The sequence below is a fragment of the Talpa europaea genome, assembly GCF_964194135.1.
Source record: "Talpa europaea genome assembly, chromosome: 9".
NCBI classification, from domain to species: Eukaryota; Metazoa; Chordata; class Mammalia; order Eulipotyphla; family Talpidae; genus Talpa; species Talpa europaea.
The window spans coordinates 29,176,235-29,189,851 of NC_140076.1; the positions used below are offsets into that span (position 1 = coordinate 29,176,235).

The 13,617-nt window shown below is 47.1% G+C and overlaps 1 protein-coding gene across 1 annotated transcript; it reads right to left on the reverse strand.

Moving 5' to 3' along the window:
* Positions 1 to 1,911: 1,911 nt before the first annotated feature.
* Positions 1,912 to 9,850, reverse strand: LOC311176652 (cytochrome P450 4A11-like; the record flags this gene model as incomplete). The annotated part of the gene is given in 7 exon segments (XM_084242306.1): positions 1,912 to 2,125; positions 2,479 to 2,603; positions 3,521 to 3,648; positions 4,600 to 4,641; positions 5,246 to 5,350; positions 5,353 to 5,383; positions 9,653 to 9,850. Coding segments are annotated over 7 exon segments (843 nt in total).
* Positions 9,851 to 13,617: the final 3,767 nt, after the last annotated feature.

A 13,617-nucleotide genomic window follows, 5' to 3' on the forward strand; every position in this document is an offset into this window, starting at 1 on the left:
TATCACCATAGTCCCTTGTGCTCTTCCCACCCCTGTTTTGATCCTTCTCCTTCCTCCTCCCCTGCAGAATGTCTCCGATTTATAGTTGCCTGTTGATTTTTAATTTAGTATAATTACATACTCACCCACCCCCCACCCCCCGCCCTATCCCTTATGTTTCCTCGACATTCCTCCTATAAGTGAAACCATCCGGTATTTTTCTTTTTCCTTCTGAGTTATTTCACTGAGCATAATCCCTTCAAGCTCCATCTATGTTGTTGTGAATGACATGAGTTTATCTTTTTTTGATCACTGAGTAATATTCCATTGTGTATAGATACCACATCTTCTTAATCTAGTCATCTATTTTTGGGCATTTGGGTTGTTTCCATAGCTTACCTACTGTAAATAGTGGTGCTATAAACTAGGAGTGCAGGTGTCTAAAGGAGATGATTACTGAATCAACCCACCAGATCACATATGGCAGCACCTAAATTTTCCCTGGAGTATTCCATTTTGCTCTGTTTGATTCAGTGTTTTCAAATTGCAGGAGAGTACTTCAGGTTATCAGTTCTACAGGTTGGGGTAAATGTGTCTCACTTTCCAGGATTTTGTGAGGGAGCGTTTTATAAACTAGATGTAGCAGTCATTGAAAATAAAGTATATGAAGGTTCTTAGTGATATGAGAGAAATTTCTAAGAAAGTAATCCAAGAAGAAAATAGAATTGAATGTACAGCATGCAATTAACTTTTAAAACAGTTGCATTTGCAATGTTCAATACTTATTAACCAATAAATATATACCCCATGTACGTGATATCCAACATTCCAAATAAGGATCTTTAGGGGCTGTCTTAGCCATTTTATATCCTGATGCTGCCGTGGCATGGAACAGAGGACTGTGCCTATGAATGATGCCCAGTAAATCCTTATTGGGTGCCACAGATTTGGGTGCTGTGGTTTTGAAGGAAATTACTATTTTTATTCCAGGAGGTTTCCTGGTTCAGTTGGGGACTGGCTGGTGAGGCTGAGCTCCTGGATCACATAGCCTATATTCATCATTTCAGATCCAGCAACCAGGGAGCCTGGACAAAGTGATGTTCTGAGCCAAATAGTTCCCTTATCCCTACCCTCTCTAGTTTGGACAGTTTTTTAGCTTCCAGAACATCTGTGAACCTGACTATGCCAATGCTGTGTATAGCCAAGATGGTAAGAGCTCTGGGGAGGGGGTGAAGTTTCCCAGGAGCAAAAGACACCGTAGGTGGGGGGTGGGGGAGGATTCCTGAGCCTGTACACTCAGTCTTGGCACCTAGGCTTCTCATACTATTTATCACTATGCCTCCTCTGGGAATCTACCATTTCCTGTTCACCTGATCATCTCCTTCTCTTGCAGATTCTAAGTCCCTCATTAGCATGAAACTTCCTCCAATGGATTGGTTCCTTGACCTTTTCATCCCAGAATTTTGGTGCTGGGTGCCCAGGATCTTTCTTGTGCTGTCCCTACGCAGTAAGTCATCCCATCAGGTGGATTGCCTGGCCCCCATGTGCACATCCTAAACTAAGCTTCTGGGAAGGGAGGTAGAGGAGAGACAGCTGAAATTTCAACTGGCCTGTTAAGTGGAGCTAAGGCACCTTCCTGTGGGTCATCTTTCCACCAGAATAGTCATCCATTCTATTAGTTCTTCTATTAGATCCAGCAACCAGGGAGCCTGGACAAAGTGATGTTCTGAGCCAAACAGTTCCCCTATCCCTACCCACTCTAGTTTGGACAGTTTCTTAGCTTCCAGAACATCTGTGAACCTGACTATGCCAATGCTGTGTATAGCCAAGATAGTAAGAGCTCTGGGGAGGGGGTGAAGTTTCCCAGGAGCTGGGTGCAATATAGATTTGGTTATCAAATTGGTCTAGAGGATCAGAATAGCATGGATGAGTTTATAAAATGGTTTTGGATTTTGATATTGGTTCTTTAACATGAGTCATTGTAAAGGCAGTGTTGACCTTATGGGCCACCTGGCAGGCCCGGAGGTACCTGCGGCCTGTAGGGGTCATGCTGTAGACAGTGTCATTCTGGTGGAAAATATTCCTTACTCGGGAAAAAAGCAGGTTCTTTAGGTCCTCAATGGCCTGGATATAGGACTGGGAGCTCCTGAGGGGGAGGAGGAGGAAGAGACTGGAGAGGAGCGGGCCTCTCACCTGGAGGGGGGTGGGGTCCAGGGAGGGTGTCCTCAGCCAATGGGGCCAGCGACAAAGACACATGTCATTTCTGTGTACAGCTTTGTCACCCTGGACCTTACAAGGGGAATGAAATGCTCCCTGTTCAGGGGTCAGGATCTGGGGACAATGAAGGTTGGTCTGGGCTGGAATTTGCCCCTGGTCTGTCCCAAGCACTGGATTCTTTTTGTGCCCATGTGGACCCACGTTGCCCGAAATGCCTGCCTGTCGGCGGAGGCCACACCAGTTGGTAAGAACAAGGACCCACATTGGAGGATCCCCACTGACCTGTCTGTCTGCACGCTGCACTGGTGGCTGAAGGCAGACTTCATGATGCTGTCCTGGGTCATCAAGGAGACGTACTCGAAGACCTCCACACGTGGGTTCGGGCCACTGAGCTGCTCCCATTTGTCCTGTGGGGCAGGGGACATGGACCCTCCTCCACCGCACAGAGGCCTCGGCTGTGGGGCTGGGCTCTCCCTGTCTCTATTCAGATGGGATTTCCTCACTTTGTAAATAGATGTGTTTTAATCACTTTACGTTATAGAATAAATTGTTTGTGAAATGATGCCTTTTTTCCCCCAGAAATTGTTACTGTATAGTAAGACATGTTACCCATAATGTTGTGACAGTTCTTGGAACTTTAGGACCGAAGTTATGATGATAATCACTTTTTGCAAAACCGTGGTTCTGAAGAACACAGTTTCTCAGGGACAAAGGGGAATCTTTTCTGACCTGAGAATGGAGTTAGCCTGAGCAAGTTCAAGCAATAGTGTCAAGGCCAGAGAAAGACTAAGGGCCAGTCCTGGTCTTCTAAGGCAGGGAATGAGGAACTTTAGTTCCTTTTGTCATGAAATGTTAGTTGACCGGAGTCGGGTGAGGAGTCGAGTCCTGAGAGAGGTGAGGCAGAGGCAGGAGCAGCACTAGATGCAGACGGGTCTCGTCTCCTCAGGGAGTGGGGCTTCCAGTCCTTGGAGGAGCTCCGAGCGCCAGAGGCTCAGCATTCTGGGATGTGCGCCCTGCATGGACGCTGCCCATGTGGGCCAGCCTAGGGGAGCATGTCCTGCGGCTCAGGGGATAGACACTCCTGTCCATGCTGTTGGGGACAAAGATGTGGGAGAAGGACCTGCTCTCCACTGTGTCTCTTTCTCCAGTGGGGTTGAGCCAGTGGGATGCAGGCTGGCACCGGCACCTGCTGCCCTCGCTAGTTAGGGAGCGTGTCCTGAGAACATCCTCTGGGTGGCTGTGTCTGGGCATCCGAGGACGCGCACATGTGAGGGTGGAGTCTGGGTTGCGCTGTGTATACGGTGTGGAGAGAGGACAGACTTACCAGTATCACCCGTGCAGAGTCAGCCATGAGCTCCACATAGGCCTTCAGGATGTCATAGTGGAAGGCTGGGGTCAGCATCCGCCGGTGCTGGAACCATGCCTGCCCGTTCAGCAGGAGCAGACCGTACCCTGGGGCACAGATGGGTGTTTTAGAGAAGGGAAAAGGGATGGGAGCCATGACTCGGAGCAAAAGAATTTAGAAGAAGGCAAATTATGGCCAAGGTGGGTTTGGGGAAGGAAAAATTTTCCTCTACCCTTGTGGGTTCTTTCAACTGGAAAATAATTAAATTAACACCAGACAAATTGCCAGGGAAAATATTTCAATTTAATGAAATACCCACAGGGAATTTTCCTAGACATTAGTGATTCTAAAAGTAAAATGGGGCCTAAGTCTTCCTGACATAGGAAACAGGGGTGGAGTCTCAGCTTGAAAGAAGGTAGACAATTCACAGGAAGATGAGATCATCTGTTTGGTGAATAAATGCTTGCCACGCCATGCTAAGACCAAGGGTCCCAAGAATTATTCTATATAAGCAGCCTGACAAATTCCTCCACATTTCTCAAGTGTTAATCATATACCTGGAACAGGCCTTCTAGCTTAATTCCTTTAGGTCTTTAGGGGACAAGGCAAAAGCTCTTCCAGAGTCTTTTGAATCCTTATTGAGTTTAAAAAAATCCACATGCTAAAGTGCATATTTGGGAGTCAGGTATTCTGCTTCCCTCATCAAAAGGCCAGTATATTTGAGGATACAATTTTCCAAACTTAGTAGGTCCCTAGGGTGTTATTACACCCTCTATAAAATAAAGGTTGAAGAGAGCAGGGGGGTGGTGGTAGAAGGACTGCAAATTGAGGCTGAGAAGGTTGGAGAGGAATAAAGTGACGTGAAGGAGCTGAGCGTCAGGGAGGCTCTCAGCACCCTCAGAAAGAGGTGAGTGTTTTAGTAGCAAAGAAATGAGCTTGATGCAGACATGAGTGTGTGACAGGGAGCTAGCTGGTCACCTGTCATTCTCTGTGCCAAAACGATAATGCTTAGCAAAGCTACCTGATCAGTGGCCGTGGTCTGAGTTAGATGTACTTACCAATCCAGGGAGCCAGTAATCTGTAACCATGAGCCTTTGGGTCTGAAAGATAATGTAGGACATTACAGGACTCTGCAGGGGACCAATTAAGAGAGGTACCCCTAAGAAGACCTGTGGTGCTGATTGTCAATAGGGGATTTGTCTCAAACCACTCCCATTTGTCTCAATGCCTCTCACCCCCAGCTCTGTCCTGAGAGTCAATGTGGCCTCAGGAAGTCAGACTCAGCTTCCCAGCAACTGATCACCTCTGGGTGGTGATGGCATGAAATAGAAGCTCTGTCCTCAAGAGCAAAGAAAAAGACAGAAATTTGTGTGAATTTTCTACTATGTTGGTGGCTTAGTCCCCCCATGATCCCGATCAGGCAACACCTGGAGCCAAAACCAACTCAGTGGGTAGCGAATGATCTTTCACAGCTGGGGTAATTTCTGTAATAAATAATCAGAATTTGGGGGAAAAAGAAATTTACCCAACACAGTCATTTTAAACATTCACTTAAAGTAAACACTGCTGCCCTTTGTCTGGGAGGATGGTTGCTAAGGTTCAGTTGTTATCACTAAACTGCAATTGTTTCTGGAATTTCACAGACCTGGGGGGCATGTCCCCAAGTGGGAAGAGCTGCTCCCACCAGGTATAGTTTGCTCTCACCTGACCTCCTGAGAATCACTTTCATGTAGTCAGGGTCATAGACCGAGAATAGGACCTCTGTCCCCCAGAGCCAGCGAGGACAGGCACAGGGAAACTTCTCCACCCTTTCAGTAGTTGTGCTAGCTCATCTTTTTGGAACTGTCATCAAGGGAAAGACAAATCAATGGAAATGTTCTATGTTGTGTGATTAGAGGGGACTGACGGGCAGGGAGGCCATGGGGCGTTAGTTCTGTATCGATCATCAATACTAAAAATTCAGAAGTTTTCTTATAACATGAGCTCTGATCCAGACTGTGCTTGCCCAAGGTTGACCTTAGAGCACGTTCTGTCCAGTGTTGGGTGGTGCTGTTGCCCTCAATCCAAACAGCTTAGGGAAACTTTCCTCAGGGATTGACTCCATGATGGGAAAGTCTGGATGTCATTAGAGAAAATATTTGCATAAGCCATTTCTACAGCAATTTGCATCACTTGGGAAGCAAATTATTTGTCAGATAATTTTCTTTATTTAGAGATAAAATGGATTACACTTTAATATTCATTCATTAATTGTTTTTGCTATACTGGGAAACACATTTTATTTTATTTTTTTTTAAATAATAAATTTTATTTTTATATTCCCCATACAACTGCAACCCTCCCATTCTGACCCAATCCCTCCCCTCCCGCCCCCCACCCCACCAAAAGTGTCTCCGGTTCATAGTTTTTTGTTGATTTTGATTTCCACTTTCTTATAGTGTTATAGGACAGGGAGAGGGGCAGCCCAAAACCCCGCAAACCTGCCTATTCTAAATGGGTTCTGCCATCCGCCGCATCAGCACAAAACATAGGAGACTTTAATGGGAAGGAACTTTAATAAAACTAGGAAACAATACAGGTAAGGCAAAGAGTCTAGATTCTAAATGAAGCATCCAGAGCTACCTGTCCCCTCGTGGGTAAAAGTCCATCCAAATGGGATTGGCCCAGAACAAGGCCCCAAAGCCTGTCATGAGTCTAAAGCATCTTCCAGTGGGGACCCACAGAAAAGGGTCACAAACAACTGGACAAGACCGGAAGGAAAAGAGCAAAATCAAAATCAAGATAAAAGCTGCCATTGTCACCTCCCCACGGGTCTCACCCACATCTGTGTCACCAGTCCACGACCAAAAGACAAGCACAGTTTCTTCACGTGTCTCTAGGCTCCATGCGCCTCCTCCAGGTCTCCTGGCTCCATCCTGCTTCCTTCCTCAGTCTCTTCTTCAGCTTCTCCTCTTCCTGCTCAGCTCCACCCTCCCTTGGGTGGGGCAGGGAACCTCCCCCTTTCCTGGGGACCACCCTGTTACAATAGTTGTTCATTTTCCTGGTCCCTTATTTAAGTTTTCTAGATTCCTGCTATGAGTGAGACCATCCGGTATTTTTCTTTTTCTTTTTGGCTTATTTCACTGAGCATGATCCCGTCCAGCACCATCCATGTTGCTGCAAATGGCATGTGTTTATCTTTTTTGAATGCTGAGTAATATTCCATGGTATATATGGACCACATCTTCTTGATCCAGTCATCTATTTTTGGGCATTTGGGTTGGGAAACACATTTTATTTATAAATATGTTAGGGGAAAAAGGATGTCCCAAAGCTAATTCCATACAGGCTTTGTGGACTCCACCCCCACCCCAGGCCAAAGCCAAAGACACTGGGAACTCCAAATCCCATCACCACCAAAAGGAAGGTGGCTGGGACCTGAGGGTGGGGTTAAGCAGCCAGGTGGATATAAAAGGCAGACACGTGGGCTTTGGGGGATCCCCATTTTGGCTTTCCGCCAGCTCGCAGCATCCGGCCAGCTCTGAGAATGACTTTGGGTTTCCAGGTCGTCGGATCGGGTAGGACGCATTAAAGACTTTATTTCCCTATTTTCTCCCTGAGTTGTACATTTTCCTTATTTCTTTTTCCCTTGTAAATAAACCTTTTATTAACCTTTTGTGTGTGCCTGTAGTGGAGTATTCATAAGTCCCTTTTAAGCGCGCGGGTGAGGACCCACAGCCAGGAACCGTTTAATATCGGGGCTGCTCTATAACAAATATACATACACATTTTCAAACTTTCTGGCACACATGTAATCAAATGTTAATATGAAGTCATATTGGGGGTATTTATACCTAAAAGAAAAAAATTAAATGCAAAATTGTGTGTATAATATTATAAGCTGAATATATAAACATTTAGAGAGCAAAGTCTGGACGAACACCTATGAGAATGGTGTTGCGGTCTGATTTTGGAATTTGGGTTTTCTGTCTCATTTTCCCTTACCAATCCCAAAGAAGCTTTGTGAGCTCCCCACGGCCTGCAGTACACATTTAAACTCCTGAAGCACAAAGGCCTGTGCCTCCCTTCTCTCTCCTTGCTCCTGCTGAGCTGGCAGCCCCAGGAACCCTGCTCCACCCTACAGACACTGCTGCTCTGGCCCAGCTAGGCCTGCTCTCCCCTCGTCTGAGCACAGCTCCTCATCTAGCTGGGGTGCACCTTCTTCAGCACAAGCAGATGCCTCCCTTCAACTTTCAAGACTCAGATTTAATGTATTATCTTTGGAATTCTCAGAAACATTTGGCTCTAGTCACGTTCCATTTAGTCAACTCTTCTTTGCTCCAACTGTAACATGTAACTCAAAGCCACCTATGCTTCACAGGTGTCTGACCTTTGTACTTTGTCCTTTTGACACCAGGATTGACCAGCCTGAGACAACTTCCCCCACTGTGGACAGGCTCCCTCGGTCAGCACCCAGTTTCCGAGTACCCACCATGTGCCGGGCACTGGGTCCGACACTGAGGCAGGGTATGGTACAGACCCTCACCTGTGTGGAGCTTCTGGTCTGGTTGGGATGAAAGAAAGATTAAGGAGCAGGACAAGAGATGATAATTAATATGTGAAGAAGGAAGCTCAAGCCTCTGGAGAAGGGGCCTGACTCAGAGTGGACATGAGACAGCTCCCCCTCGTGCTCATTCAAGGAAGGACGCATGATTCACCAAGACTACTGGGTTAACAGCTGGATCAGCTCACAGCTGGGACACTGCAGACAAAAGGAGGTGGGGCAGGGTGGCGCTGCTCCAGGAGAGACGACTCTTGCAGGGGCAAGAGGTGTCCCCTGTGTCCTGGGAAACCAGAGACACAACTTGGAGAAGGTGATTTGGGCTGGGCTTTGTCAGATGACGGAGGAGGGACTCAAGGTGGAGGGTGCAAAGTGAGCAGAGAGCCGAGGCCAGAATGCACAGTCAGGCGGAGGACAAGGAGTAACCGAGGGTCAAGGAGATGAGGAAGGAGAAAGGAAGGGTACTGGGTACAGTTCCTGGAGGCTTTGGCTGTTTCCAGTTCATGTCCTTGACTCTACTCTGCTGATAACCATGTTGCCCCCTTCTCTGAGTAAAGAGAGGCCTCAGCTCTCTGCAGCCTCACACTTATTTCCTCTCAGTTTATGTTCTATCCACAAACCATTTGTGAGCCCTTCTCCACAAAGCCCCATTAACTTCCTCCAAGCCCTTCCTCCAGGGCTCAGGGCAAGCAGAGTAGGGTGTCTAGCACTGTCCCTCTCCATAGCCTGCAGCTGCCCCTTCCCTCCTTCCTTCTATCACTCAGTATACCTGGACTGACAACCCTCTGTAAAGGTTCTGTGATGGGTGTGGGGGGTGGGTGAGAGGAATGAGATCCGAAAAGAGCTCACAGAACAGTAGTTTGGGAAACAAGAGCTGGGAAGTAAACAAATTCTGTTCACTTTGCAGCTCAAACGTCAGCACTCCTTATGTGGGGTCGTCCTAGACACCTCCGCTCACCTGTGCCAGCTACTTGTCAGGGTTTTAGCACTGAAATCACCAGCCTGGAAATCCCTCAGTCCTGGGCTAGCTGGTTGGTCTTCCACACCTGACATCATCCCCTCCCTAACCCCACCCCCACCACAGTTCGTGGTCCTCTTTTCCTGTGAACTGATGGCTTCTGAGGTTCCTCTCTATTATCTCCACAGACTGTGAACCCCACAGAGCAGGGAATGTCTGTGTTCCCAGGTAAGCTCAGAGCAGTTATAAGAGGGCATTGAATGACAAGTACAGGGAAGTATCTAGAAGCCTGGTGAGGGAGACAGCGGAGGCTCTCTGCAGCAGAGGGGAGACTCAGGAGGAACAGATGTTGTCCTCAAAGAGCAGGGCTGCCAGGACACCCTGCAGACTGGCCTGAGAGAGGACAGTCTCCCACACAACTGAGCCTCCAGCCCAGGCTGCCCTGAGGGTGCACTCTCTGTTGACTACAATGAAGAGCCAAGACCTGAGAGGTGACCTGGGCTTTCCCTGGAGGCCAAGTGTAGGTGCACAGCAAGGCATGGCCAGTGACTTGCTGAACCTGATTGTGCCATGAGAACCCAGCCCTCCCTGCCCTCTCATTGCCCCCCTCCACCACCTCCTTGGAGTGTCCAAAGAGCCAGTGGGAGGGCGGGCACGGGAACTGCTGGAGGGCTTTGAGCAGCCACTGCCTGTGCAGGTAGAGCTGGGCGGCCTTTATCAGCAGCAGAACCAGGCTGAGCAGGGAAGCCACTTGCAGGAGCCCAGACACACTGGCCAGGGGTCTGGAGGGGCTCGGCACAGAGGCATTCATGGTGCAGCAGCTCCTGTGTGGTGACTGCTCCTGACCACCCCTGACCACCATGATCACATCAATCCTCCGTTGGGCATAGGATTACTCTGCTTACCTGTAGAGAGGGTGATGGGTGAGGACAGAGCTCAGAGTTCAGCTGCCAGAAGTAATTAACTGGGGAGAATGACCCTCTGAAAACAGTGCTTTTTCAACTGTCAGTGGCAATCGCCTACTTTCCCCTCTCCATAAGAGTCACAGATCATTCAGCGAACACCTTGTATGTGCCAAGCAGTATGCTGGGCCTGCAAACAGAAATAAGTGAAATAGATGTGACCCCTATTAAAAAATTCTCAGTGTGGTTTACCCATGTTCAGTTGGTGTGGTTGGTTTTATTATTATATATATTTTAACTGAGAAACAAATTACAGCAGTGTTTCCAGATGGGAATTTGATGCAGTTACAAATGACTGATCTCAGATAAGAATTAACAAGTTTGTCTTGCCCCATTTCTTGCAATTTCCCCCTTATTTGACAGACTTGCCTTCTTTATGACCAGTCTCTCAGATAAGCATTAACAAGTTTGTCTTTCCTATATTTCTTGCAATTTCCCACTTATGACAGGCTTTTCTTCTTCCTTTCAAGGAAAAGGGAGTTAAACGGCAGTTGTTGATAAAAGCAAGCTGGTGCCCACCTGTCTCCATGCAGGCCCCTTCCCTCTCCCCTTTGCAGACCCTTGCCTATCTCCCCATTTTTTCCCTATGGGGAGCCGTGCTACTCATGTTGTCTGACAAAAGTCCGGGCATGGGGCAGATTTCTGAAAAATCAGGAATCTCATTAGCTGACTCCAAGATTCGCCTCATTTGTTTATGGCTAGTTTCTACCATTTCTAAAATACGCATTTAAAAGTAAAACTGCAAATACTGATCAATCAATCACTGAATAACCAAATTGATGACAAATGGCACTGCATGATACAAATATTACATTTTTCATAAAATTAGTAGTCCTCTGCCAAAAAGGCAGCAATTCAACATTTGGCTTTACATTAACCAGTGAAATAACTTCTGGAAACAATAGGTTGTAAACATCTATCAGCCAATTCCTTGATACAGAGATGTGGTCTCTTGAGGCAAGAGCTAATTGGAGAAAGAAATCCCTTTACTTTAAAGTTAAAGATAACAGTGGGGTGGCAGAGGCGAGCCATGCTCCAAGTATAAGAAGATTCCTGATAAACCAGGAGACGCCATAGTTGACTCCTGCTAAATTCTTCCTGTTTGTTTAGGGCTAATTCCCTAGGATGTGACAATTGGTATGATAGCTGTTAGAGTATGCATTCAAGAATAAGTCAACAGCAATTTGTGAATAGTTGAGCTAGTAATCACGGCAGCACAAATAACGAACTCGGAAATGGTCATTGTTACAACTACTGATATGTCACATATTGACCATTTTTTTGAGGATCAAAGGCTATAACCATCTCCTGCTTTTGCCCCTGATATAATATTTGTAGTTCCTTAAAACAACAACCAGCAACCTTATGGAAGAAGAAATTGCCCTTTGATCTTATAGTTAAATACTAAAACTAGACTGACTAGCTAAGTAGAGGAGTGAATAGGTAGAAAACTCTTTGTTTAGATTAGGAGACTTCGTCCCCTAATTGAGAGTTGGGGGCTAGGGAAGAGTCAGTGCGGCTTGCCTGGCATTAACGCCCTCCAGGCCTTTGGTTCCTTAATATCAAATCAATATTGGGCCTCCCCAGTGGCGCAGCGGTTGAGCGCTGGGTTGTGAAGCTGCCCGCAGCCTCTGCGGTGCCGGTTCGATCCCCGGCTGCTCCCCGGCCACCGGAGGAGGGTCCCACATGGCGCGCAGACCTCTCCTGCCGCCCGCTGCTCCCCTCAGCAGTGTACTTCGGTCCCTCTGCCTGCTCTGCTCCCTGCTCTGGCTCTGGTGAATTCTCTCACTCTCCCGCGCTTCTGACTGTGCCCAGTGCTTGCATAAATAAATAATAAATCTTTAAAAAAAATCAAATCAATATTAAAACAATATACTATAGATGATGATTTCTATATAAAAGCCTTCTGTTTTTTATTTTAATCAATTAGTTATATGTTAGTCTAAACTTTATAGGTTAGTTAGAAATCATCTCTTTGTCTCCCTTCCCCCAGGTAATCTCCTGCCCTTTGTTTTCCTCTAGCCCATAGTTAATTGTTCACCATGGCAAACTTAGAAATGTTAGTTACAGACACATAGGCTTTTTGCTAGTAATAAAATAACTGTTGGATTGTTTAAAGTAAATAACTATTTTGAAAACATTTGTTTAGCAACTGTGCCTTCTTTATTTTTTTTTTTAATAGAGGCATGTTTTATTTATTTGTTTGTTTGTTTGTTTTTGTTTATACATGCACTGGGTACAGTCAGAAGCGCGCGAGGGTGAGAGAATTCACCAGAGCCAGAGCGGGGAGCAGAGCAGGCAGAAGGACCGAAGTACACTGCTGAGGGGAGCAGTGGGCGGCAGGAGAGGTCTGCGCGCCATGTGGGACCCTCCTCCGGTGGCCGGGGAGCAGCTGGGGATTGAACCAGCGCCACAGAGACCGTGGGTAGCTTCGCAACCCTGCGCTCAACCGCTGCGCCACCGGGGAGGCCCAACTGTGCCTTCTTTAAGACAAAGAATAATAAATGTTACACCTCTGCCGGAAGGCAAACTGACCCTTGGCGGCTCCTAAAAAAGAACATGTGATGATTATTACCTTTCTACCTTATGCTTGTGTACTCACGATTTGCTTAGTATAAATAAAGGGCTGCTGAGACCCTCAGCAGGATGATGTCAGCACTCTGATCAAGTGTCTGCATCTCCTCATTCCCCCTCCCCCTTCCCTTACCATTTTCTCTACAATTGCGCCGGCGCCTTCCCATCCTTCAGGAACCCCTGACACCCAGACTGCTGCGGCTGGCTCGCAACATTTCCCCTTTGTATAAGTATCCCTGCACTCTGCCAAAGAGCAGGTGGTGGTCTTTCAGACACGAGTCTGCTGCCCTCCTCATTTGTTGACAAATTAAACCACTTTCCTTTTCCTCAAACTCTGTTTCCTTTTATTGGCTGGGGGAAACTGAGACAGACGTTCTATATCACTATCAACCTGGGCTCCTGTCCTACACAAAGAGCAGTTGCCCCGCTCCTCTCTTGCCCAATCTTCCCACATTTCTTGGTCACACTCAGATCTCTACCTTCCATCTCCTAGAACTCAGCAATAAAACTTCCCTTTCTTGGTATAGCACCCCCCTTTCACTGGGCTCTAGGATGGCAAAGAGACTTAGTACCCCTGTACTGTGCTCTCTGTGGGGGCTAGCACAACCCTTCTGCACTGCCTAATGGTCAGGACCTGCCAAAGCTCCTGTCCAGGATGCTCCCCTGTCACCCTCCTGCCCAACCCCTAGCCAAGCACTGAGAGACCCACTGCTGCCACTTTTCCAGGCAGGGACGAGCCTGCCCACTGACCTGGAGGCCAGCGGACTAGGTGGGGGTCCTAACAATGCAGTTTCTTTAGTTTTGAGACAGTCTCGACCATTCCATTCATTTTGCTTAGCTTTATTTATTTATTTTTTGAGCCAGGTTTTCCTAATTAGATGCACAATGAGGAGATCTCTTTGAAGTCTTTTTTTTTTTTTTTTTGAGATGTTGGGTTCAGAGAGTAGGGTCCTTGGGTTAGCTCTGGGAAAAGTTTTACCAGTGCTCCCCATTCAGCGCCATCAGCAAGTGTGCCAGGCGAGTTTCTCCACAAGACAGAGAT